Source organism: Corvus hawaiiensis, chromosome 3 (assembly GCF_020740725.1).
Source record: "Corvus hawaiiensis isolate bCorHaw1 chromosome 3, bCorHaw1.pri.cur, whole genome shotgun sequence".
NCBI classification, from domain to species: domain Eukaryota; kingdom Metazoa; phylum Chordata; class Aves; order Passeriformes; family Corvidae; genus Corvus; species Corvus hawaiiensis.
The window spans coordinates 98,122,734-98,148,892 of record NC_063215.1 but is presented as its reverse complement, the minus strand read 5'-3'; the positions used below and the strand labels follow the sequence as shown (position 1 = coordinate 98,148,892).

The window sequence follows — 26,159 nt, the reverse complement described above, 5'->3', positions numbered from 1 at the left end:
TGTAAATTGTGAACCCTTTGGAAATATTATTTTATAAAAACAGAACACTGCAGCATGAAGTGCTTCACATACAAATGCAAGCCTGCCTGACAAGTAAGAAAGCTCACTCTCTCCTCTGTAATTTAAATAGGATATTTTATGGTACAAGCTTTGGAAAGTACTCAGAAACATCTGACTACTTGGCAGAGAAGTGATGAGTAGATATTAAACACCCATGGATAGGTGGGGATGTTCATTGATTGGGGCACCTAGAATAAAAAAAGAATTGACTATTTTAGTTCATCTTCAGGAAGTATTAGTACTTATAATGAATGATAATTTCATCCCCTGAATGTTTTAGAGACAGGATAATAAAATTACAACAGTAAAGAGGGAGGAAATAAAATGTAAAAGGTAAGAGCTAATTCATTCTTCATGCTAGCTCAGTCCTTGGCCTTTCCTGAACAGACACTGCCAATAGTAACAAATTATGTATAATCATTTTGTGATGTGGACTGTTCACTCGGGACTAAGCTCAAATGACCAAACTTGCAGCCTTGTCTCTTAAACTGTGGTTCTGAAGATCAAAGGCTAGGGCTTTATCCACTGAGTCCTCGCCTTTATAAGAATAAAACTGCCAGCTGTCCAGAGACAGAGTGGGTGTCAAACAGTGTCATTTTAGACCAATTGTTTTTCAAGTTCTTACAGGACAGCACATTAGGTTAGAAGCATATTAATCAGTTGTGCCTCCTGAATATTCATTATCCTGCTCCAGGAAGGATTTTGTGGCCTTTTTTCTTTCTCACTAAGAACATTAGACATTTAGACCTGAATAAGTGCAGTAACTTCAATAGAATTAACTCCTGATTTCCAGTAATGTGAAAAGGGGACAAAGGCAGTCAGTGTAACAATTATGAATTGCCATCTCTGTTGACAGGAAAAATTTAATAAAAGAATACCTTAGCACTGAATAGAATTTGAATTTAAAGTATTTTACCTTAGGAACTGACAAATGCTGAATAGATATGGAAAAAAATTATAGAAGTGATATTTTGAGTTCTACAATAACTACAGAAAATCAAAATGAAACTGGCCTTAGAAACAAAAGATTAAAAACTGGGGCATGTTTTTACTTCCTTTATACTCAAAAGCCCTAATGCAGAATCCAGAGAAGTTTGCTAAATGGTTCCCATTAACCTAAAGTGGAATTGCTTACGGAGATACACAGAGACAGTAAAAATGGAAAAACTTGGTTCTTGTTGCTGACATTAGAAGTTTTTGCTGTTACTCACTTGAGAGTAACTCACAGCAAATATTTCCTTCCTTCGCACAGAGCATTATTCTTAAGGTGGGGGGGTTGGCCTTTTTTTTAATGTTTTCTATAGTGCTAATCTATTAAAGGGTTACTTTCTCACATGTTTATGTCTCCCTGGGAAGGATCATCTCAGTCAAGAATAGTTCCATTCAAAATACTTTCTTATTTTATAGCACCAGCTATAATATCCTTACAAGTAATCATTTCCAAAGCATTATTTCAATGGGAACAAATGTGGGCCAATACCAGCCACATACCTACATGCATTAGCCTGGACTCAAGAAAGAGATGGCGACACAGACAAGCAGGCACTGAAAACTGAACTACTATGATCCAAAACCAGAACTTGTGTCTTGTTACTAAAAGGAATGTCATGGTTTCTAAAACTTCTACAATGAAAAGGGCCTATTATTACACATGGATTTTGTTCTTCCCTTGTAGCTCTAATTTACCAGGAGCTTATGAGCGGTATCTGTGCACAAACTGCCAAAGGACAGCAGGGAAAACTGTCACCCTGCTAAAGAGGGCTGCAAAGTGATGGACTTCAGTGTTGCTTGGAGTGGCGGAGGCAATCCCCAGAACCAGATGAAATCGTGGAGAAGGAATAAGGCACTCCACAGTTGCATATGCTCCTGTGACAGAACACCAGAGACAGCAAAGCTGTGAAAGGAACATGAATGAGCAAAACAACACTGCAAGGAGAATGAGTGAACCTGGTCTTCCAAGGAAGCACAGCTTGAGAGCTAGTGTTAGTGCCAGATCTCTTAACCCACTCTCCCTGTCTAGGTTATTCCTTCTCTGGGTATTAAGAGAGGCAGGAATTGAAGGAATACAGAGGCAAAAAATTAAAATCTAAATATTACAAAAATAGAAAGCTGTACAACTAAGAACTACAAGTCCCTCAACTACTGTTTGCTAGAAACTGAGAGAATATTCTTGATAATAATTATATTGCCCCATTGCTCCATTTTATTCCTCTTCCCTAGGCCATGCTTTTGGCCACTGTCAAAGATAGAATGCTTGGCCAGAGGAGTCTTCAGTATAACTCAATCAGGTCTTCTAATTAGTCAGGGGCTAACAGAAAGAAAATGCTATACAAAAATCCAGAGTAGACATACACACGTAACAGCATGACTAATTTTTCTAAGGTCTCAATAGTTAAAGCTTTCAGATAGAACAGAAGCTCCCAGAGAAGAGAGGACCAGTATTAGCTGATCTACTCTCAGCATGATTTATCACAGAGCAGGAAGTCCAGGTTTAGAAATGAGGCTGTGACTCAGTCCACCAGCCAGAGCAATGATAAGCTTAACTGCTGCATGTATAACATCCCCCTATCAACAATGTACAAATACGTTCTGCAATTGTGTGACAAAGCTCTCAAGCTTTTGCAGCTCAAAAGAAATTTGGCTTCCTGGACTAGTTGTACATTTATTTTGTCTGACAAAAAGTAATTGTGTTTATCTGTTTAGAAACAGAGGAAATGGAGAAAAGAGAATTAAAATTCTCTTTTACCTCACCCAGAACTGTTTGCTATACAGTAAAAAACTACAGGGAAAAGATCTGTTGCTCTGCTGATCCTCCAATCGTTTTCTCAGTGACAGGAGAAACTGTAAGAGCAGAAGGCCTTTTCAGCTGCGGCACTTGGAACACTGTTTCCATAGGGCTCTTTTCATGAACTCAGTACTTTAGAAGGCATACACAACTTCTGCTCTGTATTTCTGTTACCATTGTCTTCAGCTCCCCATCCCACTGTGGACTTGCAGGTGCTGATGCACCTGCTCCCACTCACAGAATCACCTCAGCATTGCTGCTTGCTCTGTCAGCAGATACTGAAAACAATACAGGTCTGCATTCTAGCTTGATACTGGATCTCCAGATTTAGACTGTCGTACTGACTCTAATCACTGTTGTAAGACAAAGACCAACTGTAAAATTTCTTGAAAGGTTGGAAATACCAAGGACCAGAATCATGCAACCACATATTTCAACACAAGTGGGCTCTTCAACCCCATTTTTACAAAGTGCCATGAATATATTCAGTGCTTCTCTCCATAGTTGACTTTAAAGGTCATTTGTCAGCACTTGGCAGGGGATGGCCCTTACTACAAATGTTGGCCTTGAAAATATGACAAAGAGCAGAAGTAAGAACCTACACAATTATAATGAAGGTTGTTAATACAAAAACAGGAACTACAGGGATATAGAATAATAATCTGCATAGGTAAACGTGTTTATAATGGAAAACCACATTTAACAAGTAGTTAATTTATTAATGACAATTTGAAAAAAGGGATCATTACCACTGTAGTGGAAATAGCATACTGTGATTTTGGACTAATAAGAAAAACTTAATTATTGCAAGTTTCATGTCTCAATAAGAAATCACAATTCAGTTCATCATAAAACAGGTAAAAACGATGAAAACAAATTGTGTTACCAATAGGAAATGATAAGAAATATTCTTAACAAACACTTGTTAAATATATCTTTTTCATTATGTTCATCATAAAGTCAAAATTTATCAGACTGATAAGGTAAAAACACATAAGAAAAGAATTGTGTTATATAAAAATTTTAAAACCTGAAGTACAGAGAATCTTATTTTTAAGATTGAATTTGTTTTGGAAGTCCCAAAGTTGCCATCTTATAGATTTATTTCTTGCTGTATTTCACATTGGACTCTCTTGCAGTAAGCAACTAGAAAGTGGTTTTTCTTTATAAAGGTAATAGTTATGAAAGAAATAAATGCTTGAATAGCAAGTTATTTCATGAAAAGGACAAAACATTGACTTAATCATAGGCCATGCTATTATGTCCATACCAGACACCCCTGTATATTTCTGACACTCACATTCTTCAGCTTTACTTCTTGAAAGTAAAACAATGTTAGCAATCAGGAATGGGAACACCTTGTATATAGATAAAGACATAGACATAGATAAAGATACAGATAAAGATACAGATATAGAGATATAGATATATAAACACACTTCTGAGATGTTGTGGGCTTCAGCTTGTAGGGAGAGAAGAATGAAACTTGACATGCCTTTCTTTACAAAAATTGAGGAGCAACAACTCCTGAATTCCTTTCTGTCAATAAGTAAACACCCTTTTCTCACCCTTTTTGCCTGTATTAAAGCAAAAATATTCCAAACTGCAGGATATATTTGAAACCATTATTGCAAATACAGGTTTTGCAATGCTGTCCATATAACCTGCCTGAACACCTGAAACTTTGATGCATGGGGTGGCTCAGCTCCATCATTGCACCTCGTTATGTATGGCAGGAAGGGGAGCAGAACTAAACTTTAGCAGGTCATCTCTGTAACTTACTGGGCTTTAGGTAATGCATAACTACAGTGAGTGCAGCTCATCAATGTCCTCTTTTCATGTGCTATGTGCCTTGCTTACAAATGATACGTTTTCCTTAACTCACTCAAAAGTGTTGACTTTTGCTGCCTGTTTCTACTGAGACATGAATGGTTCCTGCTCTGTAATCCAATTAATCATCCTTTGAAAAGAGCAAGATGTAGCTGTAGTCAGATCAGAAGACCAGACATTTAGAGAGTAAAATGTCAGACTCAGAGCATCAAACCAGTAAATTCTGCACGGAAATAATTTGCCCTGTATCTTAGCAAGATATCATATTCTACAACTATGTGCAGTTGTGGAATATGGACTTTGACTGCAGTAAGTAGTTAACTTCAAATATATCTTTGCAGGTTTTCAGATTGTCTGTAGGTTTTGCATTGATTTACACTTATTTATGTTTTGAAATACTACCTGCAAAAGAAGATGGCTCTTGGAGCTCAGTTCTGTGATAAATAAAAAATTCTGTGGGCTCTAAGTCTCAGTATTCACAAACCATCTCAGCAAGCGAAACCAAGCATTTTTTTGTTCTGCTAGATAAAAGCACTGCTAGCTAATTCTAATTCTGTAAAATTAGTAACCCAAATTCATCAGAATGTAACAGTTACTGCTGCCCTCTACCAGCAGTCCTCCAGGTGGATGGCTGAAATGAGGAACTACTTGCCATTCCTTAAAATGCGTTACAGCTTGCTAAGCCTGTACCATTAGAGGTGAACTGAGCTTACTAAAATCTTATTAGACCACAAGTCATTCAGTGTCTCTAACCTGACAATTTTTGTACTCCAGGTAAGCATATTAATGTTTATGAATTTGTTTACACAAATTGTACTGTTCAAAACAGGAATTCCCAATTTTCTACAGTTTAAAATAATATAAGATACTGTGCAGATTATTCTTAATATCCTAGATCTACATGTGGAAAAATAAATTAGAGTGAGCTGATTTCAGTCATTAACTAGCTTCCTTGTCTAATAGCCACTGGGAACATTTTTATGCTATTTTTTACTTATATTATACTATGCTTTAAAAAAAAAAAAACTTGATTTACACATTGAGTTTTCATAACTGATATCCAGTTAATCAAACCACATTTCTATCTACAGGATAGATCACAAATGATTCCCAAACAAAAGGGAAGATTAAATATTTTGTCACTAAGTGTCATGGTATTTTTCCTGCATTCTTTAGGATTAGCAGTTCTTACGCACAGATTATAATTAACAACTTACAAAAAGCAAGCATTTAGTTCACACTAACATTTCATATTAATTCCATATCCATATGAAGAACAACCAGTTAACAAATACTTCTGGAGACAAAATCATTTTCTGCTTTTATGAAAGTTCACAAAAGAGGACTAATGAAAAGGCAAACCCACAAGCTTTACCAATCATATCAATTTTACATAAGTATATCTACTGGCATATTTACCTGCCTGTTTAAAGCAGCTTGCATAAGAAAGCTTGGAATAATATACCAGTTATATAGATACAATAGAAATTAATAATAAATATTTAAAATTTATGAGGCATTTTTCAGTGAAAACAATCATGCTAAATAAGCTGATTCAGGAAGGTCTAAGACAAGCTTTATCTGAAAACCCACGTTTACAATCTATCCTAAAAACAAGCAGAACACTGCACCAACCCAAGCATTAGCTCAATTAAAAAAGGGGAAAAAAAATGAAATCTCTTCTCAGCTTAATAACTTGTTAGTTCTTGACAAGTGCAACAACACAACAATAAGCCAGTCAAAATGAGTTTTTAAAGCGAGGTTATGCCCTTCATGTTGTGTTATCACAGTGGCAGATCAAACTGCTGACTTGGACTCTTTCTGCCAGCAGTGCTGATGCCGCCTCTATGAGCTACTGTCACAGAATAGTCATGGTACCTGCTCTTGCCTATAGAAAAGCACTAAATTGAACTCGAAGTAGTGTCTTTGTGATATCTTTTCAACAAGTCATGTCCCATTCAGCCTGCTAGTTTATCTCTGTCAGGCTGGGGGCCCAAGTGGTTTGCATGAGCTGTCAGGGATAGGTCTACCAACCTGCTCAGTGCTAAGGAGGTAATGCATCTTTCGGGCTTGGTATTTCTTTTCCTTTTCTTTCTTTTCTAGGTCTTTCATTTTGTCTTCATTTTCCTTCATTTCTGCATACTCTTGAAGTTCACTCCTGTAATAAAATACGTCTGCTAACTATATTATAACAATAAACGACGTGCTACTGTTCTATTTTACTTTAACCCTCTCATAGCTTCACAGTATTCTGTTCCTATATATTAGCAGTATACTGACACCACTGGAATGTAAAATTACTATTCTTTCAGTTCCACAGCAGTAGGATACTACATGGATATAGCTATGAAGAAACAGGATTAAAATGATCAAAAGTAGGAACAGTATATATATAACAGGTTCACAGTGCTTACAGCTTGATAAAATAATATCCATATATGTCCTTTTATTTGCCTTTAAGTGTCTTTTTACTTTGAATTTCTCTAAGTGGAAGCTATTATAATACAGTGATTTTCCTTAAAATGGTTTCAAAACATAAGTTTTTCACTTATGTTTCAGCTAGTGCCTTGCACCACCTCCTGATCTGCAGCCAGGGGTGATTTTATGGAATGAGAGAGGAGAGTAGACATGGGATAAGAGATGACATTCACTCCTGGATCCTTGAGCCTTTTGTAAGGTTGAGAAAGTAGGCACAGAGGAAACTGGATGGGAACCTTTCATGCATACATTGTCCTTAAGAGGAGTTTCCGTGGCATTGGGCTTCTTGCACAGCTCATTCCTGCTCTGGTTTGATGGGAGCTGTATAGGCCACCACAAGAACCAGGAATGAAACTGCTTCATGAAGCACTTCATGACAGAGGTGTGAACACAAAGAGACATCTAAGTGTGTGACTCTCTGCAGAAAACCCTTTCATCATAAAAGAAATATGGAACTATACCTAATACCAGGTTTCAAAGAATGGAGAAAACTCATGATTTCAACTGAATGTTTACAGAAAAACTTGAACAGAAAATGGGCATAGATTTACTCCTCAATGGCTTTTTTTTTTCAGAGCCAGGCTTGCCATAAATTATGCAAACTGTAGAGTGAATTAATGCTCTATAAGAAACAAAATTCCATGCTATTGTGCACAGTGCACGTGTATAGAATTTTTTGACCCAGTTAAAAAAGGTTAGTTTGATTAACATCTGTTATTTTTGTTATTAGAAAATGGCTAGTTCAAATTAACCTGTGTGCCAAAGACACCAAGCATATTCAGTCAAGCATTTAGATTGCTAAAAAGATAATTGAGTAAATTCTAGTATTTTTTTTTTTAGTATGTGCGTATATGATAAAATAAAAAGAAAAAAATACTATTCACATAACTAGATAATTCAAATATTCCTGCAAAACAGATTATTTAGAGAGGTCCACATTAATAGTCTCAGTTGTTTCAATGAGCGCTAAATAAGACACTGTGAGGACATGGGTCAAATTGTGTCAAAATATGCACATGGATAAGTTTGCTGATATGAATAATCCCATGGAAAAGTCATATTGCTCCTGAAAGTGTTTTTGAGATTGGAACTCAGACTTACTCTTACTATTTTAATTATCATTAAATTAGTTCATCAAAATATGTGAAAGAGCAATAATTGCTTTACAAATACGAACACTATGACATCAGATTCTTAAATACAAGTTGCAATGTAGAACTTTTATTTGTTTCATGCTATCTTTCAAGATTATATCAATTAAAATAAGTAAAGTATTAAGTAATTAAACATTTTATTTTAACTATAAAAGTGAAATAGAATGAAAAGGAAATACAGATCAGAAAAGATGCATAGGTATTTTTGAATCTCTGCAAATATTTTTTGTTGCAGTTTACTGTTAAAGGCTGCTAATACAATATTTCATACAAGGTTACTTATGAAGCACACTGACGTTTAAAAATCACCATGCTATGCTTTTGCAGCAGTGTAATTTTTTTCCAACATAAGATTAAATTGCAAAATAAATGAATTACTTAGAGTGGCATGGCCCCCATTTTGCCACCCTTCTCTTGAAAATTGCTTATTAATATGAAAAAAGAAGTTGGAAAATAGCCTGTTTTACTTTATGCATAGCATTCCGGGGCCTCAAAGCCTGCAGAGCCGGAGTAGCTGCACATTTTAGATTGTGTTGGCAAGCAGGGACGATGACCTTTCTGACCTGCATCTCAAGGCTATTATTAATCGCTAAGTAACCTGGTAAAGCCAAACAAATTTGTTTCCATTGAAAGGATCTCTATCTGTGTCTGAGAATTTGTGCTGTACCAAACAAACCTCATTAACTGTGTCCATTTTTGACAAAGAACTAGGAGTTGGAGAGATTGGCGACCTTTCTTTGTCCTCAAGGTACAGATTTCAGAGTCACTATATGTAGGTACATAAGCATTTCTTACTAGGAAACTCTTTGTTCTATATTCACCAATCACATACAAATGAATAAATAGACAATACATATAGTATTAACTTTGTTCTTTTATTTTATGCCACTTTACCTTCAATATCAAAGTGCATGATCCATGGTTTACATGTTTAATACTATTCCTTTTTGATTACAGACCCCTCTATTCAGCTTTAGTACCCCTATCTACAACTGATGAAATAATTCTCAACATATTACTACAGGCTCTTCATGTTCCTATATACTGAGGTACTTCTTCCTAACAGTGAATATGGAGGCTTTTTGATTTAGAGCACAACTGGTGATTAAAATGCACAAATAATGTCAAAAGTATAGATTTGTTTTCCAGAAATAATGATAATGGGATGCAAAATGTTTCCCATTGTCATCAATGGGAATTTACCAGATTGTTTTTAATGAAGGATTAATAATCATTACTTGCTGAAATTAAATGAAGTCTAAAATACTTGAAGTTCAATTTAACTCGTGATCTTCTTAGACAGTGCTACCATCATGATCATTCCTGATTACCACATACCCTCAGAAATACTTGTAAAATAATCCATGCAAAAGTTTGAGATTTTTTAAGCAGTTACAAATAATTTTCAACATACTTTTGCAGCCTACATATTTTGTCAGTTCTAAAATATCTCTATCGTGCATTATACTGTGTACAGAACATGCAAACAATTCTGTCACAGGGAAAATAGCTCCCAGGATGATTCTCTCCTGAGAGGCAGTACAAAATAAGTTGTATGTAGCAGTCCTAACATTGCTTGACTGGAAACATAGATGTTTTAGCATAAATATAGATTTATTTTAAAGCTATTTGAACCTGAAGCTTTCATCTCCTTTACCATACTTTCAAGCATTTGAGAAGGAGCAACAAAAGCAGAGAATCTAAAGCAGTTAGATATGAATATACTATTTCACACATGAGCAGATTAATATTAACATGTCATGCACTGTGCAGGGGTTTCACTGTTACCATACAGAATAACGTGTAGAAGGATAAGTGATACTAAAGACATAAACTTAGGCTTCCAAATGGAGCTAGGGTTCCACACAGCTTATGTGAAAATGTGTTCACTGAGAAGTTTCATGCTTGGGACCTTGTACATGTATGCCTTCCCAGAGAAAATAAATCCAAATTCTATTGAAGTCAATTGGAAATCAGTTGAAATGAAATGATTTTTGGATTAAATCTTTACACTTCCTGCCAGCCTTCTCTTTGTTCACAAATATGATGGGTTCATTGAGCAATCTTTTCTTGGGATACGTGGGTGATTCTCTGTGACATTATGAATACTAGCTGTGGCTTCTGGACCAACTTTGCTTCAGGATGAACCTTTTCTGGTTCAGTGTGAAGTGGAAGAAGGCAAATTGTTTGGCCCGCTTTTTTAAAGCTTCAATAAATTTTGCAGAAGGAAAAGAGTTCTGTAAATGCAGAACATGTGTTAGGTTATTTCATAATCTTGTTCTGTTTTTGTAAGCAATCTGTCTGTTGCATGGTTCATAGCTGGAATAGTACTGCTTATTAAAATGTTATTACTCAAAAATTGGGTAATTATTTTAGCACATAATCTTTTCTTTATCTTAAAGCTTATCTCAATATATTAATAGCATCTATTGCATCTTCCTAAAAACCTGGCTTCCCATATAAGCTTAGTCCAATCAGACTTTCTCCCACACAGATTTTTATGGAATAGCTTTGTAGAGGAAATATGTGGATATTTTAACATATGTAGTGTTTTATCATGATCTGAAAATTATTAAACAAATCAGAAGAATATCAATGTTTACTACTGCAAGTTTAGGATGCATTTTTTTACTAAAAAGTGGTTTTGGCTAACACAAAGTGTATTGTCCTTGTCATAGAAAATGTTTCAGGTAATTGAAAATAAGCATAGGATAATCAACATATGTGCTCAAATCCCACAATTAAAAATGATTTTGTGTAACAAATCTGTTAAGTAGCTACTGAATTGTTAATGATGAAATTATTTGTCTATATAGTTCAAAATTTAAAAAATTTCATCTGACAAGGTAACTTATTGTTATTCTGATACTTCATTATGCAGTAGGCAATGGTGTTGGTTCCTGCTATGAGATGCAAATTTAGTTGACAGTGCTCCTGCTGTCTGTATAAAGGTTAAAAATACACATATGATATTGTTCCTGGCACTTTTGGGAAGGTCTTCAAGTGATGATTTCAGTAATATACAGATTTTAATAATTCTGCATAGAACTGTATCATTTTACAAATTCACACTGACCTATGTTTCTTAAGTTTATCAAACTATTGCATTCTGTTCACATTTCCACTGGCATTCTGTGGTCCTTTGGCCAACTAATATTACAAAATTATTACATAAATTAAAGGGCATCCAATAAAAACTAATAATTAGTACAGTTGCCTACAGTATCCAGAAAAAGTATTAAGTTATTGTGATTTTAAACAGTTCAGACACTGAATCATAAAATTCCTGCAACAGAGGCAGTAGGCAACCTTAGCATACAAAGAGATAACCTAAATATATTTAATCTTTCTGACTATATATCATTCTCCCTGCTCAAATACAGAATATGGAAGTGAAAATAAAATTAGTGAGACAATAATTTTGGTATACCACTGCATGCCACTTGATTTTACATCACATTGGTGTAGGTGAGAATGGAATATGACCTGCCATGATAATATTGTTTGACTTAATTGATTAAATTTGGAAAACAGTGAAATATATCTATAGACCAGCCTAGGATGTAAAAATAGTTTAGAGAACTCTGTACTTTGAAGGTAAAGTTTTAACAGAATGCACATACTACATACTTAAGTTAGCTATGTACCATCAGACAGCTTGGTCATCCTCAATATTTTTCTGGTTTTTTGAATGAACCTCTTCAGATTTGCTAAGCAAATCAGGGCAGCTCTGTAACTCTCTTCTCCTGTCTACCATGATGTATAGTCCTGTGTGTATCCTGACAGAATTCCTTGACCAAAATATTTGATCTCAAGTTGCAGTTAGATAGATGCTCAAAGCGGCAGTCAGTTATTAGTGGTACAAGGTATCTTACTGCCTATGAGATCTACCACAAATGGATGTCCAAAATTCTCACTAATTTTAAATGTGAATGTTTACACGAATCTGTTCAACAAATTAATCATGACACGCTCTTCAAGATCTGGAGGAATGTTATTGCGTTGCAGTGAATGTCATTGCAGTGCAGCAAATAGGAAATATGACTCCTTAAGATGAAAAAAGTTAAAATAAATAAAGCCAATGTGTAGGCATATGAAAACACCCTGTATCTCCTATTATTATTAATTTTACAGAAAGAAATTCAGAACACTTTAAAATCCCATTATAATTTGTGCATAGTAGCACACAGTCTGTCCATCTTCCCTTAATCACATAGTGTACAGTGCCAATGGAATTAAGTGACACACCAGTTCCACTGTCAAGGCCCACAATGTGATCAATACACGACGTAGGAAATTTGATGAACATAGTGGTGAAGGGCACACAGTGAATGAATGCCTTGTGCAGATCAGGAGATCAGGGCACAGCATGTACCAGACGATAGGGAAGAACAGACTGATGCATCCTTCTTATCCTTCCAATTTCCACTGCTGCACAGTTACTCAAGAGAGTGCAACAGCCTTGCAAGCTACTGATTGCAGAGGCAGCTTAGAACTAAAACCAGAGTATTTTCCTAATCCATTATGCAGGTTCTTCTAGTTATGATTTCAGTAACAACTCATACAGAATTTTTCCTCACGTATACTAAAAACCTAATTTTTTGTCATATATAACCCCTTAAGATTATTCTATTTTCTCAAAACATGCAAACTTCTTGGTCCAAATGTTTTTCCCTTGTGTACATATATCCTTAAGGCAAATTTACTTTATCCTCACTGGCAGCAGAAAATGCTGTGAAGTTAAAAAAAAAATATGTAAAACGTCCAATCTAAACAATGATTTTTCAGCTTAATTATTTTGATTTAATTAAGCTGTAAACCCCACCCGTTATAGATGTGGCATAAGAGTAACTCAGCACCGAAGCTTCTGTTGGCAGAGGAACCAGATCAAGGAAAATAGTTCAGCTTTATTTATCCCCAAGTCTATACTGAAAAACCTAACAGCAGGAAAAATGTTTTCACTCAATGTCTGTTTGGTATTGACCCCTTCATGAAAAATCAGCCTGATTGATTAGCTTAAATAGTGAAATTAGTATTTGGTGATTAGCTTAAACAGTGAAATTAGTATTTGAGGGTAACAAAGCCGATCTGGCCCAGAATGGATAACAAAGCCCCAACACAATTTATTCTGACAGCAGTTTAGCAGCAGTGGTCATTTTTAGCACAGTGTCACTGCTAAGCTGCTAAGAGAGCAGTCATGCTCCTAATTTTTCCTGCAACATATAAAAGAGGATGTCTAACCACAGCCAAATACCACTGGAAGTTTTCTAGTGAATGTCATGTGAAAGTATCTGTTATCTTTTGGCACTGCAATTCCCAGAAGACTACATATGCTACCATCTGCACAGTAATAACTAGAGGAAAGCTCACTGCTATGTTTTGCTACAGTTAAGCTGCTCCCAGTACTAGAATGAACTCATTTAAGCTAACTGTTATCTCTCTGCTGCAGTGCAGTACAATGTAGACATATCTGTACTTCTTTTACTTTAATATATGGTACTTGGCAATATTTACAATATTCAACATTATGTGATTTAGAAAGCAAACATGACGTTATAGCTTCTAAAGGTCATCAGCTAAGTTGATTTTCCTTCTCAGAGTATTATGAAACAATTTGACTGAGGTCTACTCACTAACTCACATCTTTCACTTACTTTCACATAAAAGTCTGCATACACTTGTAAATAAAATGGTACACTTTGTCCACATTAAACAGGCAGGGAGAGCTTTTATGTAATGATCCATTATGTATAGCAGAGCACCAATGCCAAGTCTCACAACTTCATCGTGATTTTTGTGGTACCTCATGGTTTTCTCAATTTCCTATTCATGGAGCGGTGTTACCATTGAGCATCTATGATGTCATTTTTATTGAAGCATAAAACATTATGAAAGACATAGCAAATGAATATTTTTATTACATAGCAATTGTAATTATTTTGGGAGAGATCTGACACATTCTTTTAATACAGCAGTGCTACTTGTAAGAATGTGATTTCACAGCAGTGGCTCATTGCCAAACTGAAAATATCAACTAGATCCCAATTTTCAGAAGTGTTAGGAAATCTTATCTCTTACTGTCTTGAAAACATTGAAGTAATCAACACCAAAAAAAAAAAAAAAAATTCAGGCATTTCCAGTATGCCATGCAAGAAATTATACTAAGAATAAAAGCCTATTCTCTGAAATTTTAGTTCTACCTAATAGATGAGACTACACTTAATTATAGATTTCGACATCCAATTATACATGCCTAAAGAGTACATCCAAAAAAAATTATTCTATCTTCTATACCTAAGCACATAATCTTCTGGTCAGAGTACTGCATCCTTTCCCAAGGGGCCAAGCACAATGCTATAGATGGTTGTGAGGTCTGTCACGACCAAGTACAAGTAGGCAAATGAGTGCTGCATCATTTTGGGTGTCATACAAGCTGAAAGACCAAATCAGTTTGTTAGAGGAGGCTGTAAACATTTAACAAACAGTGAGTTAATTGGACAAGAAAAGAATAGCCTTCTTGGAGAAGAGAGGTGGCAAATGTTGCTTCCTTGAAACACTTTGTTGTTTCATTTGGTTTGAAGGTAGCAGGAACTGGGAAGTTCAAGGTAAAACATTGGGATTTAGCTTCACCATCAAGGATAAACCACTTAATGGACTCCTGCCATTATCCCTACAAGGTGAAGACTCTGAGGAATTTGAAGGGGGTATAATAATAAGCAAAAGTTTCTCACAGTTTAAGAAAAGTCATGTTCACAATATGAAGAATTATGTGGCTTTTAAAGGAGGTATTCTGAGCAGGTTTCATAGACATGAAGAAGCTCGTTCATGTGATAAAAAGCATTCATACAAATGAATGCACAAACTGACAATACAACAGAAGGAAAAAAAGATTTTTTTAAAAATTTCCTAGGCATCATAACTGTGCTGAGTTACGATGCTGATAGTATTTTAAAGGACATTTCAAGGTCTGTCCAAAATTGTCACAAAAATTATTTTAAGCAGAGACAACAACTTTCAGTGATCTCCATTGTTTATGTCTAGCACAGTTTTCAGTCTAGTAGAGCTGAATATAACAAGAAGCAATGGTTCAAAGATAGAACGAAACTGCTTCAGTGGGGAAATACAGGACATACTTGGAACACCAAAGGTAATTAACTCCTGGATTAGAATAAAAAGGGTATTTACTACCTTTTGATGTTATTAAATCAAGACTAGATTGTTCAGCCAAAGCTTAATGTGCTTTTTATAGATATTGCTATGAAGTTGATATTGATAGACATCATATTGGTGATATATCTGAAGTCAGACTAGATCGTCCGATTCCAAATAACATTATTTTCATTATTCCTAGAACAAAAACCCAACACTTTCTTGTAATTACTCACTACTGTTCTAGACTGTAAAAATAGAAGACAAATAGTTTTTCTGTTTTCTTCTCTGAGTGACCACTTCAGAGACTTGACTCTCCTTAGATAATAGAAAAGTCTATTTATAATGATTTAGAGAATAAAAAAATTATTAATTAAAACAATTTCTTGATCCCTTTTTTTTTCCATTTTGGACATTCTTCCTTGAAAACAAAACAAAAACGTGCTCATGAGAGACTGTATACTGCTTTTCATCTCATGCAATTCTATGATATCTCAAGGGACATTACAGGATACACCAATATAAAGCAAAGGACTGTAATTTTCCACTGTAAAAAAATCTGAAATGCCAAAGAAAGATCAATAAGCCTTTACATCCTCAGACAAAAATAAAATCACAAACTTGGAAAAACACAGTGCAAAATCACCACACTTCCAATAACAAAAACGACTGTGAGCGGCTCATTTTAAAGGTCTTCAACGCTGTAGTTTCTATTTCTCTGACATAAATGGGAAATTATAAAAGGAGTCTAATCTCAAAAGCCTTTCACTGGCTAGAGCAGTGCCAAAGAACACTTTATTTTGTTTGGCCTTTACATTCTGCTATCTCTGAGCATTTTGCTGAATTGTGAGGAATGCTACTTATTTGATAAAGAGTTATGAAGTATGGGAACAGTAACCAGCAACTTTCTAGCAGCACTCAGACACAGTACCTTACATTACGATTAAAACAAAATAGTGATGCTAGATCAAATAGACTGTTGTGTGCTAACTAAGAAAAATAACATTCATGTCTTTTGATTTGTTTTTTGTTTCTTTGGAGATCCCAAAATTAAGCTATATTATAGCATGTTCTGGAAAACCCATATGTGTAAATTAAGTACTCACTGATGTGAGTACCTGCAGATACACTCACATATGAGCTGGAATACTTGGGTACCACAGAGCAAACTTAGTTACATAATTTTATATAAAGTGCTCCTACAAATAAAAGAAATACCTAATTTTCTTATGTAACACATAAATGAATGCATTTAAATTTTATGCTTCATTATTAAGCCAAAAATAGCACAATAAAAAGAATTATCACCTTATTTTAATAACAACAGAGCTGCTCTAAGTGAGTTGAGTAAATGGCACATAAAATTTGTCATACTTCTAATGACCTAAACAGCTGAAGTGACTATGGCACATGAAAAATATTTATATACTTCTTCAGGAGTCTTCAGTCTTCAAGCGGTAGAGCCCTTGCCTGGTAACCTCGTATAGCCTGTATATAGATGGCCTGTCATATCTCTACAATTAGATAAACCAAAACTGCTATAATGTAATCAGTTACAACCTGAAAATTATATTTTGAAAATCAAGTTTATTAATATGTAATCTTTAGGTAATCATATTTATCCTCCTAATTTACACAATATTTATGATAGTCTACATGTCCTTGAAATAGGGAACAGGGACACTACACTATGAAAAAGTGGTCTAGCTGCTGGAGTTCATAAATTTTGTTCAGCTTTGGATGAGTTCAAAGAATTGCCATGTAAGAAAAGCCTTACAGAGGGAATTTATCTGATTATGGCAGTAATAATTACCCAGCTGTTTATTGCAGATAGAGAAATAATTCATGTAGGCAATAGGCCGTGGTGGCAATGACACTCCGCATTTAGTAAATATGCAAACTGTTCACTTCTAATTAACCAAGCTAGAGGATGCCCTTATTAAATGTATAAACTAAAAGTGCCTTCCTGACAAGTGATGAATTGTTACATTGCACAAACTCTTGCCACAGAGTTACTGGAGTGAACTTGGGGCTTAACTTCATTAAGAGATCTTGTGGGATAGTTAAATGAGGATGGACAGCATAACAAGACCTACCTGACAGTCAATGATATGTAAGAGCTTAATGAAAATGTACCTCTTCCCCTTTTCTACTTATTTTACAGTGAAGATCCTACTTCAGACAAAATAGAAGACTGTGAAGTCTATCTCTATGAGACAGTTTAAAAGGCTAAGATTAGTCAATCCTTGTCCACAGAAAATGTTTTATGAGCTGTCAGTAATTCTAACAGACCTATTACAAAATAAAAAAAATCTATCCAGACACTACAGCACCTTCAAAGCTCACAGGTATAGAACTACTGTTATTCTATGATACTGTGTTTTCACACCTGTTTTATTCTACCTTCACCAAAACTAATCATTTATTCTACCTTCATCAAAACTAATCATATACACCACAGACTATTTGGTCCAATGAGTGTACAGAGGGATCTCAGATTTCTTTCTACACATTCAGATACAAAAAATTTTCTTTGGATACAAGTGAAATAAAGCTTAATGTTTAATCTGTTAATCCTAATGGTGTGTTTAGTGCAATATAAAAATACATGAGAAAATACTGCCTTCATGTCGTTGAAGACTTCAGTCTAAGCAGCTGCTTACATTACTTACAGTGTTCATGTTTATTGCAAAACTTAACTATTTACCCAGAACTAGCTAAAAACATGGTAAGACCGCTTCCACCCCTTGCTCAAGAGAGACATGGACAGAATAAGGCTCATGAGGCATGTGTAGCTGAATCTGTGTTGGAAATTCAGCCTACTGTGTAAACATAATGGTTCCTACATTAACCTCACTGTATTCAGAAAGTGCTTTCCCAGGGAGTTAAAACAGGCCCGTTGCCTGCTCTATACGTTTAGACGCTTCATTTTAATTTCATGATCGACCCCAAAAGCTCATTTTTTATATCTTACCTATCCTAACAGCATCAGATTTGTGGCTACGGAAGTACTCTGGGATCCTCAGTGGATTACAGTTTTAAGATTCCTAGAAATCTAGCATTATGCTTAAAATCCTTTGGAAAAGGCATAGGTATCTTAAATTATGTGACCTACCACTCCAAATTAGTATTTAAATAGAAGAAAGCATACTTGGCACTTGTCTCTATTTCTGTAGCTCACAGAGAAAGCTGACAGTATAAGTTTACACTCAGAAAATTCAAATTACAGGTAAGTAAGTTAAAAAGCATAATGTATTTCCTCTACATATCTTTGAAGACAAGTAAAAAAAGATGGGTTGAAGATAAAGTAGTTAATTAAACATCAAGTGAAAGACAGTATTACAAAAATTAGGGTTTTATTGTTGCAAGAATTCCAAGGAGCTGTATGAAAGGCTTTGGCACTAATTGAAAATAGACCACAGAATCAATTGCTTCTGCAGTTAATGATGAGGAACATCTTAATTGAATTATAAGACAATATATACATTCTTCAAAACACTTTGACACTTGAGAGGATGGCCATCACCTGGACTTACCTTTATCAGAAAGGAACAGAAAGGTGGAGACTAAGTTCTCCTCATATTACTATGACAAGAGATGATTTATTTCAAGCCCACTCCATGGAAAATAGCTATACCTCAAAAGTTTTAAGAAGCCAAGTACTTTCCATCTTAAAAGGAAATACGCTTCAGTAATGGTCTAGTAATCAAGAATAAGATAGATAATGTTTTTTCCATACTGCATTCTCAGGCATATTTACAGAATAACTAAACATTGGATTACATCACCAGCAACATGTAAGTACTATATTTCACTCTTCATTAAGATTATAAAAAATTAAGCTGCACAAATGATTTCTGAATATACATATTGCCAAGGAAGTCATTTTTATCGCTTTGTATTATCTATTTCCTGACATGCATTGAAGACCTAGAAGTTTTAATGATGACTGCGAAACTAAATCTGCTGATAGAAAAGCCAGTCAAACTCGGATCAAAGCCACACTCTCCAGGGCCACTCACTACTAACGCCAACAATGGAAAGAGGAATTTGGTGTTGATCCTCTAAGTATGTGAAATTCCTAATTTATAAAGTCGACAATGTTTATATAGACTATGATGCTTATTAAAGGTAGACTCAGGCCTTAGTTTGCTACCTTCAAGTCAGTGTTCATTCAGTAGCCAAGAAAGCTGAACCACCTGCCTTGATTACATAAGAACCCCAATGCCAGTACTTTGCCACTGCTTTGTTAGTTTTCTGACACTGCTATCTTTGCCCAGTTCTGCGCCTGGGGAAAAATTTAAATGGTGCCATTCATCAGTAAATGGAACGCTACATCCCAAAATCTTATCTCTACTTGCACACCTGACATATAGCAAAGTTGCTTTACTATAGTTTAAAGGCCAGTATGTAGATAACCTTAGGCAAAGAACTGCAAGTTAATCACACAGTTGGGCAACTGACATCATCCATAAATTCTTCGGATATAATGGCACCAGCATGCTAATTTATGTGAACTGATGTCCATTTGCTTATCATGGACTGGAAACTGTTTCACATAAAACAAAATTCTAATGCATCATATGGAGTTACAGCCTATGCTAATTGCTTTTGGCATATTTCCCCTTGTAACCATTTAGCCAGCTCTTAGAGATGGTAAATGCAGCTTTAAGAATGTTTCAAAAGAATGTATTTTCCCTTAAAATTAAATACATTAACTGCACTGAGAAGTAATGAAATTTACTTTAATGCATATATTTATAAATGAAACCATCCAACTAATCCATATTCAGATAGAATACAGGATATATTGGTACTTAAATAAAAATGGATGCTATTGATGAAGATTTATTACTAAAATATAAATAACAAAATATAGTAAAATAAATATTTAAGAACATGTCTCTTATCTGCTTCATTAAGAACTTCCTAAATATTTTAGGAAAAAGAGAACTCAGGACTAATGAAACCATTTCATCCCTACACTGAACCTAAACTGTACAAATGTTAAGAAAAATCTGAGTATGTCCTTAGGTAGACAGAGTTTAGGGTTCAAATTTGTTCTTTTGCATCTCTCAAGGGATTCTTTCAAGCACTTCTCTCCCTAACTCATAGGGACTCTACTGGGGACACCAGCAGCCATCAGACCAAGTAGTTCTGTAGTAGTGGGAAGTAATAGGAATGCTGGAGGAATTTAGCCAGTCTGGGAGCTAAAGCCAGGAGTGATCCTCAGTTGGTACAAAGACAGTGCCTTAAGTCTGTTAAGTCTAACAGTGCCATAACCAGTCTGTTAAGTGAGTGAAAACTCACACATAATATGACTATTATTATTTAATTATATTTTAGGTCAATTTCTGTTAAATCAATTTCTGTTAAACTTAATTACATCCCTCTATGGCTTTAAACTGGGGCAGCTTCTATTAAGTTTACTTTCTCCTGGGGTTTTCACAGTAAAGACAAATGATAAAGGTCTGGCTACTAAATGAGGGCAGCTATTAAATAAGGACGGCTTGTATTAAAGCTGAATGGTAAAGATGTGGCTACTGGTTGAGAAAAACACTTAGTACTACATGTGCCCTTTATTAAAAAAAAAAAACTAGGCTAAAGGAGGAATAAGAAGGAAATGAAATTTGGTCAATAACTCCTATGAGATACTTTTATAAGAAACTTACCAGAATGTCCAAAGTTTCATGACAACTTCCCCTGAAACTTCTCTTAGAAATGAGAGAGGGATGGTTTGATATATGCTCCTCCTTAATGAAAGAGGAGAAAATTAAGCACAAACCCTGGCTCTGGTGTCCAAAAGATAGGAAGACTTGCAATGTGATTTTAGACAGGTGTTGACAAATAAAAATTCTGTCAGTGTTAGTCTAGAATAGATAAGACAGGACTGTACAGTGTAGTTCAGTTTAGAATTACATCACAATTCTAGAAAGAATGCAATTTAAACCAATTTTTGAAATTAAAAATATATTTTGCCTTTTTTTTGGGGGGTGAGGGGAAGTTTATATCACTCTGGAGTTCTTAAAATCAGCCTTACTGTTGCTCAATTATTATTTGTGGACAAACTGGTTTCTTTACTAGCACTGACACTGTGCTAATGCACACATTCTGATGAAAATAGCTGTAAGACAAATAAGAAAAGTGCATTATTTCACATCCCATGTTGTGCTGCTTTATGGTGTTCTAGAGATGTGAAACAACACTCAAAGGCAGTCTAACCTGAGTGCACAAGTATATCAGTGTCTCTGTCCATCGACAAGTAAGCTTCCATAATGTTGATGTTTTAATAAAACCCAGCCGCTTCATAAATGCATTCATTCTACTACAGGCAATGCCTTGTGTTTTTTACAGTGCACAGTTGCAACAATTTTTATATGCAAAAATGTTTATGAACAGTGAGGTTATACTTGTCCAGAGCCAATGTGATGGCTGATGAAAATATGAGGAGAATCTTTCTTCCACCTGGCTAAATATTCCACATAAGAAACACAGTGGGCCACCTTGGGGCCAAAGTAGTTGGCACCAACTTAGCCCAATGACAGGAAAAATCTGTTTGGCTGAGGGCCTACACCTAATCTTCACTAAACATCTGTTAGATTTCATAAGAAGAATGTTGAAGACGATATACATATTAGTTTTCAAATGTACCCCAGTAAAGGGATTACTGCAGTGATCCTTGATTGCACTTGGGAACTGATGCATTTTTAAAACTGAAAGAATAAAATCCATTTGTCCAAATTAAAGCAAAAATTAATTTTTAACTTTTTTTTAACCAAAAAGATGGATTTTTTTCACCTAAAAGACAAGTATTCCATCAACTCTGGAAGACAGAACTCAAATTAGCAAACTATCAATATATCAGTTGCCAGTTAAGAGCTCACACAGCCACAGCTTTGACACATTGTGATGTACCTGGAGTCCTACTACTCACCTGTTGAAGAACACAGAAGCATTTCTTGGTTAAAACACCTATGCAGCCCATAGGCTTTACGGTTTTTAATAACCTAAACTAAGTACTAGGGAATTTGATCAACATATAAAAGCACTGACAACCAAATATTTTTTTAGTCCTGCAAAGTTAGGCATACCCAGCAGAGATGTATTGTGGGTGTGGGGAAATAAAATACAAAGCTCCAACCAGTCCATGTTCATAGTGCAGCAGGAACCTCACTTGCTACCTTGTTCTGTTGGCACACAGCAAAAGTCAATCTAACAACTTATGAGCCATGGTCCAGGTTGAGGCAGGGAATGGAGAAGAGTGATAAAATTATTATGAACAGAGAAGCAGGTTATGTTTTTGCAGTTCATTCAGTCATATGGATTTTAAACCAGGAAGTTATGGCTTCTCTTATTTTCCAAGATTTAGTCTAGTCTTCCTAGGATTCTACCTTTTCAAGAAGAGAGCATATTTCAAGGATTTCCGATCAAGAAGATACCATTGAAGATATAACAGAATTTTTAAGTCTGTTTTTGCTGAGTTGTGACCTAACTTTCTGCATAGAATATACTTAAATGAATAATAATGAGGGATCAGAGGAAGATGACTATCAATATGATTCATTATGGGTAACAACAAGTGCACAAAAAATAATGTTATGATGAAGAGGACGTAGCATCAGCTGTACTACAGAAGAATAATATCATTAATAACCAGCATACAAAGAAGTTAGATAATCCTATGTTTTTTCATACATAACTTGCATGCACTGCTGTATGTAACAGTCTTTGCCATGTGATTTAGACAAGATTTCCAGAAATATTGGTTTACTAGACTCCCTTATATTTCTCTGCTTGAGAAAGCAAAGATTTGTCCCAGATGTTCTGAACTGCAAACACTGCATGGATTTTGTCCAACAGCTTTCATTTACAATGAGAGAGTAATGAGCATCATCACCCAGCATTTTGGCTGTTTGTTTCCACTGTTATCTGAGTAACGGTCATGGATCAGGATATCGAATCCACCAGAGGAAAATAATTACCTCTATTTTAGAGAGGTTTCAGCTTAAGTACAGGGAAAGACAATGGATGGATAGGAGAAATAGAGTAAGAACATACAGCAACAACCGTTCTAGACAGAAATCTGACAGGCTATTGGTTCTCTTCTGTAACTATGAAAAGAATCTGCTTCACTGTATCCACCCATGCCAGTATCTTTCCTAATTAATATTCATAGTATGGCTCATGCATGAAACTTAAATCCAAATCTGCCCTTGCGTTCATTGTCAATAATCCATATTCGAAATAAATTACGAAAAGAAATTTTTTGTTAGCTTGTGTATACTGGGGAAAAAAAATCTAGTTCAACAAACGCTATTTAGGGCATATAACCCATGAGTTCTCAGCATAGGTGAAGAGCCAAATTCATTTTTATTAAACTAGTACAAACCCAGAGCACACCTAATTAATTCAAAGAAATTATTCTGAATTCATAACAGTGTAAATGAGAATAGAATGGGATGCAACATGAATAGGCATAGAATAAAGACAATGATGACTGATACATATATATTTGATAATGGAGGGGAACCTACACTCAAAGAAATAGTTTAATGAGTGCCACAAACTTTTTAGAAATAAAAGAAGAGGAAATGAATGCTTTACCACATAGAGCTTTTATCTTTACCTGACAAGCTCGTTATTCACAGAAACAGCCTTCAGGTATTTCTTCAGTGCATAAAAATTATGGTTATACTTCCGAACATAATAGCCTCGCCACATTTTCTGGATCTGGAGGAAATAAATAGTTGCTTAGTATATTTCAAATCAGAAGTTTGCATGCATATCAAATATACGTAGTATACCCCAAGTACCTCTTTCCTTAGAAGTGATACCTGATGGAAGCACCAATAAGTTTCAATGAAGAAAATTAGGGCAGAATGTAACACATTGTAGCACTGAGTCACCACCTCACCAACATCTCCTGCTACACTTTCACCTTTGTGCTCTGCAAAGGTGTAAACTGAATAAAAGCCTTCCCAGTCAACGAACCACAGTTTCTGGAAACTTCATTTACAAATTGCAGTTCTTCCATCTCCAATGCAAAATGATTCATGTCTATTTGTCCCACATTAGTTCAATCTTATCACAAAATACTATTCTCTTGCATAAAAGGGAAAGCCTAACCTGGAGAAGAAAAGCTCTTTATCTGTAGCTAGTTATAAAGTTGTATTACAAATAGAAATTAGGTAGCATCCTTCACCAAAAAGGATTAATATTTTGGTGCATTTTGAAAAGCATCAGTTGAAAAAAAAAAAAAGATAGAAAGAAAAAAGTAAAAGAGGAGGAAAAAAAATACTTAATCTTCCCAACTTTTCCCAAGAACTGATTTCAACAAATGTGTTTAAAACTCCCCTGATACTTGAAAATTCTAATCATGATGTTTCTGAAATCATTACCTGTTTAACAGCTATCTGCTTTGTGGCATGGGAAAGTAAGCATTAAGAATGGACAATTAAGCATTGGAATGGGCTGCCAGGGAGGTGGTGGAGTCACATCCCCGAAGGTATTCAAGAAACAAATGAACATGGCACTTAGTGCCATGGTCTAGCTGACAAGGTGTTGATCAGTCAAAGGTTGGACTCAATGACTTTAGAGGCCTTTCACAACCTAAATGGCTCTGTAATTCTGTGATTCTGTAATTAGGTAAAAAGCTATCAGGACTGCCATTTGATGAGTTATGTTTATCCCTATGCCAGGACATGTACAGGTGGAAGATGTAACTTGCTCTCTTCAGTCAGGCTGAGGGCTGCTCTTGCTCCCGATTTTCTTTGCCATAAGAGGTCAGTGTACTCAAGATCTCTGCATCTGAAAAACAGCGTAACCATCTTTTCCTCTCTTCCCAGTGTCTAGTTCCTCCATCTTTGAATTCTTCCATCCTTGAACTTATTCATTTTCTTGCAAAATATTCTTTACTTCCTTTATTGCATTTTGTCTCCTTCTTTCCTCAATATTTTTCTAAGTTAAACTCCCAATTTCTATCTTCCAGTCTGCAGTAGCTTCATTTGCTCCAACATCCATCTCTTTGACCTTTATAGCTTTGAAATCTTAAAAGACATAACTTCTAGAAGGCAGAATCTACATTTAAAAAGCAAGAAGTTGGAGGTTTTGCTATCCAGGAGCAACTCCAAATGAGAAGCTACTCCCCTTCACTAAATGCATAGAAGAGAAAAGTGTTGCAAGGTACTAAGAGCTCTCCTTTGCCTATGGGCCCCTAGCTACCAGACTTTTCAAGAACTTAAACACTTCAGTGTATCGATAAGGAACATTATTCTTTTTTTTCCTTTACATCAACCTTTCTCTATCCAGAACCAAGGGATGACTTTTTAGTGGAATGAAATCCATGTGTTTGTGCTATTGGTTTTTTTTTCTTAGCCTACCTCTTTCTAAATAAGCACTTTTTTTTAAAAAAGGGGGCAGGGGGGGAAAGAATGTCATGGGTTTTGTGCTTGATTCGGGAAGAAGGCAAAGAAAAAAAAGCTGTCCATTGCCCATATTATCAGCAACCTTTCCACTCAGTAACTTCAGAATCTTTATCATCAAGTCTTGGGAGTGCTCTTCAGTAACAGGGAAAATTCTCTCTACTCCTACCAGTTCCAGTGCAGCCCAATTCTGTAGCACTGTGACAACTGACAAAAGTTATTGCAATTTTTCCACCTCCAGACTTTTACTGGCGCCATCTAAAAGGAGACCAACTAAAGCAG

At 35.4% G+C, this 26,159-nt stretch overlaps 1 protein-coding gene across 1 annotated transcript in view; it reads right to left on the bottom strand.

Annotated features, from left to right (window-relative positions):
• SPATA17 (spermatogenesis associated 17) overlaps window positions 1-26,159 on the bottom strand; it is an 88,182-nt gene that overhangs the window by 46,854 nt on the left and 15,169 nt on the right. The window contains exons 5-6 of the mRNA XM_048299843.1: window positions 24,083-24,186; window positions 6,710-6,833 (exon numbers count right to left, since the gene is read on the bottom strand). Coding sequence (XP_048155800.1) covers window positions 6,710-6,833; window positions 24,083-24,186 — 228 coding nt within the window. The remainder of the gene's footprint in view (window positions 1-6,709; window positions 6,834-24,082; window positions 24,187-26,159) is intronic.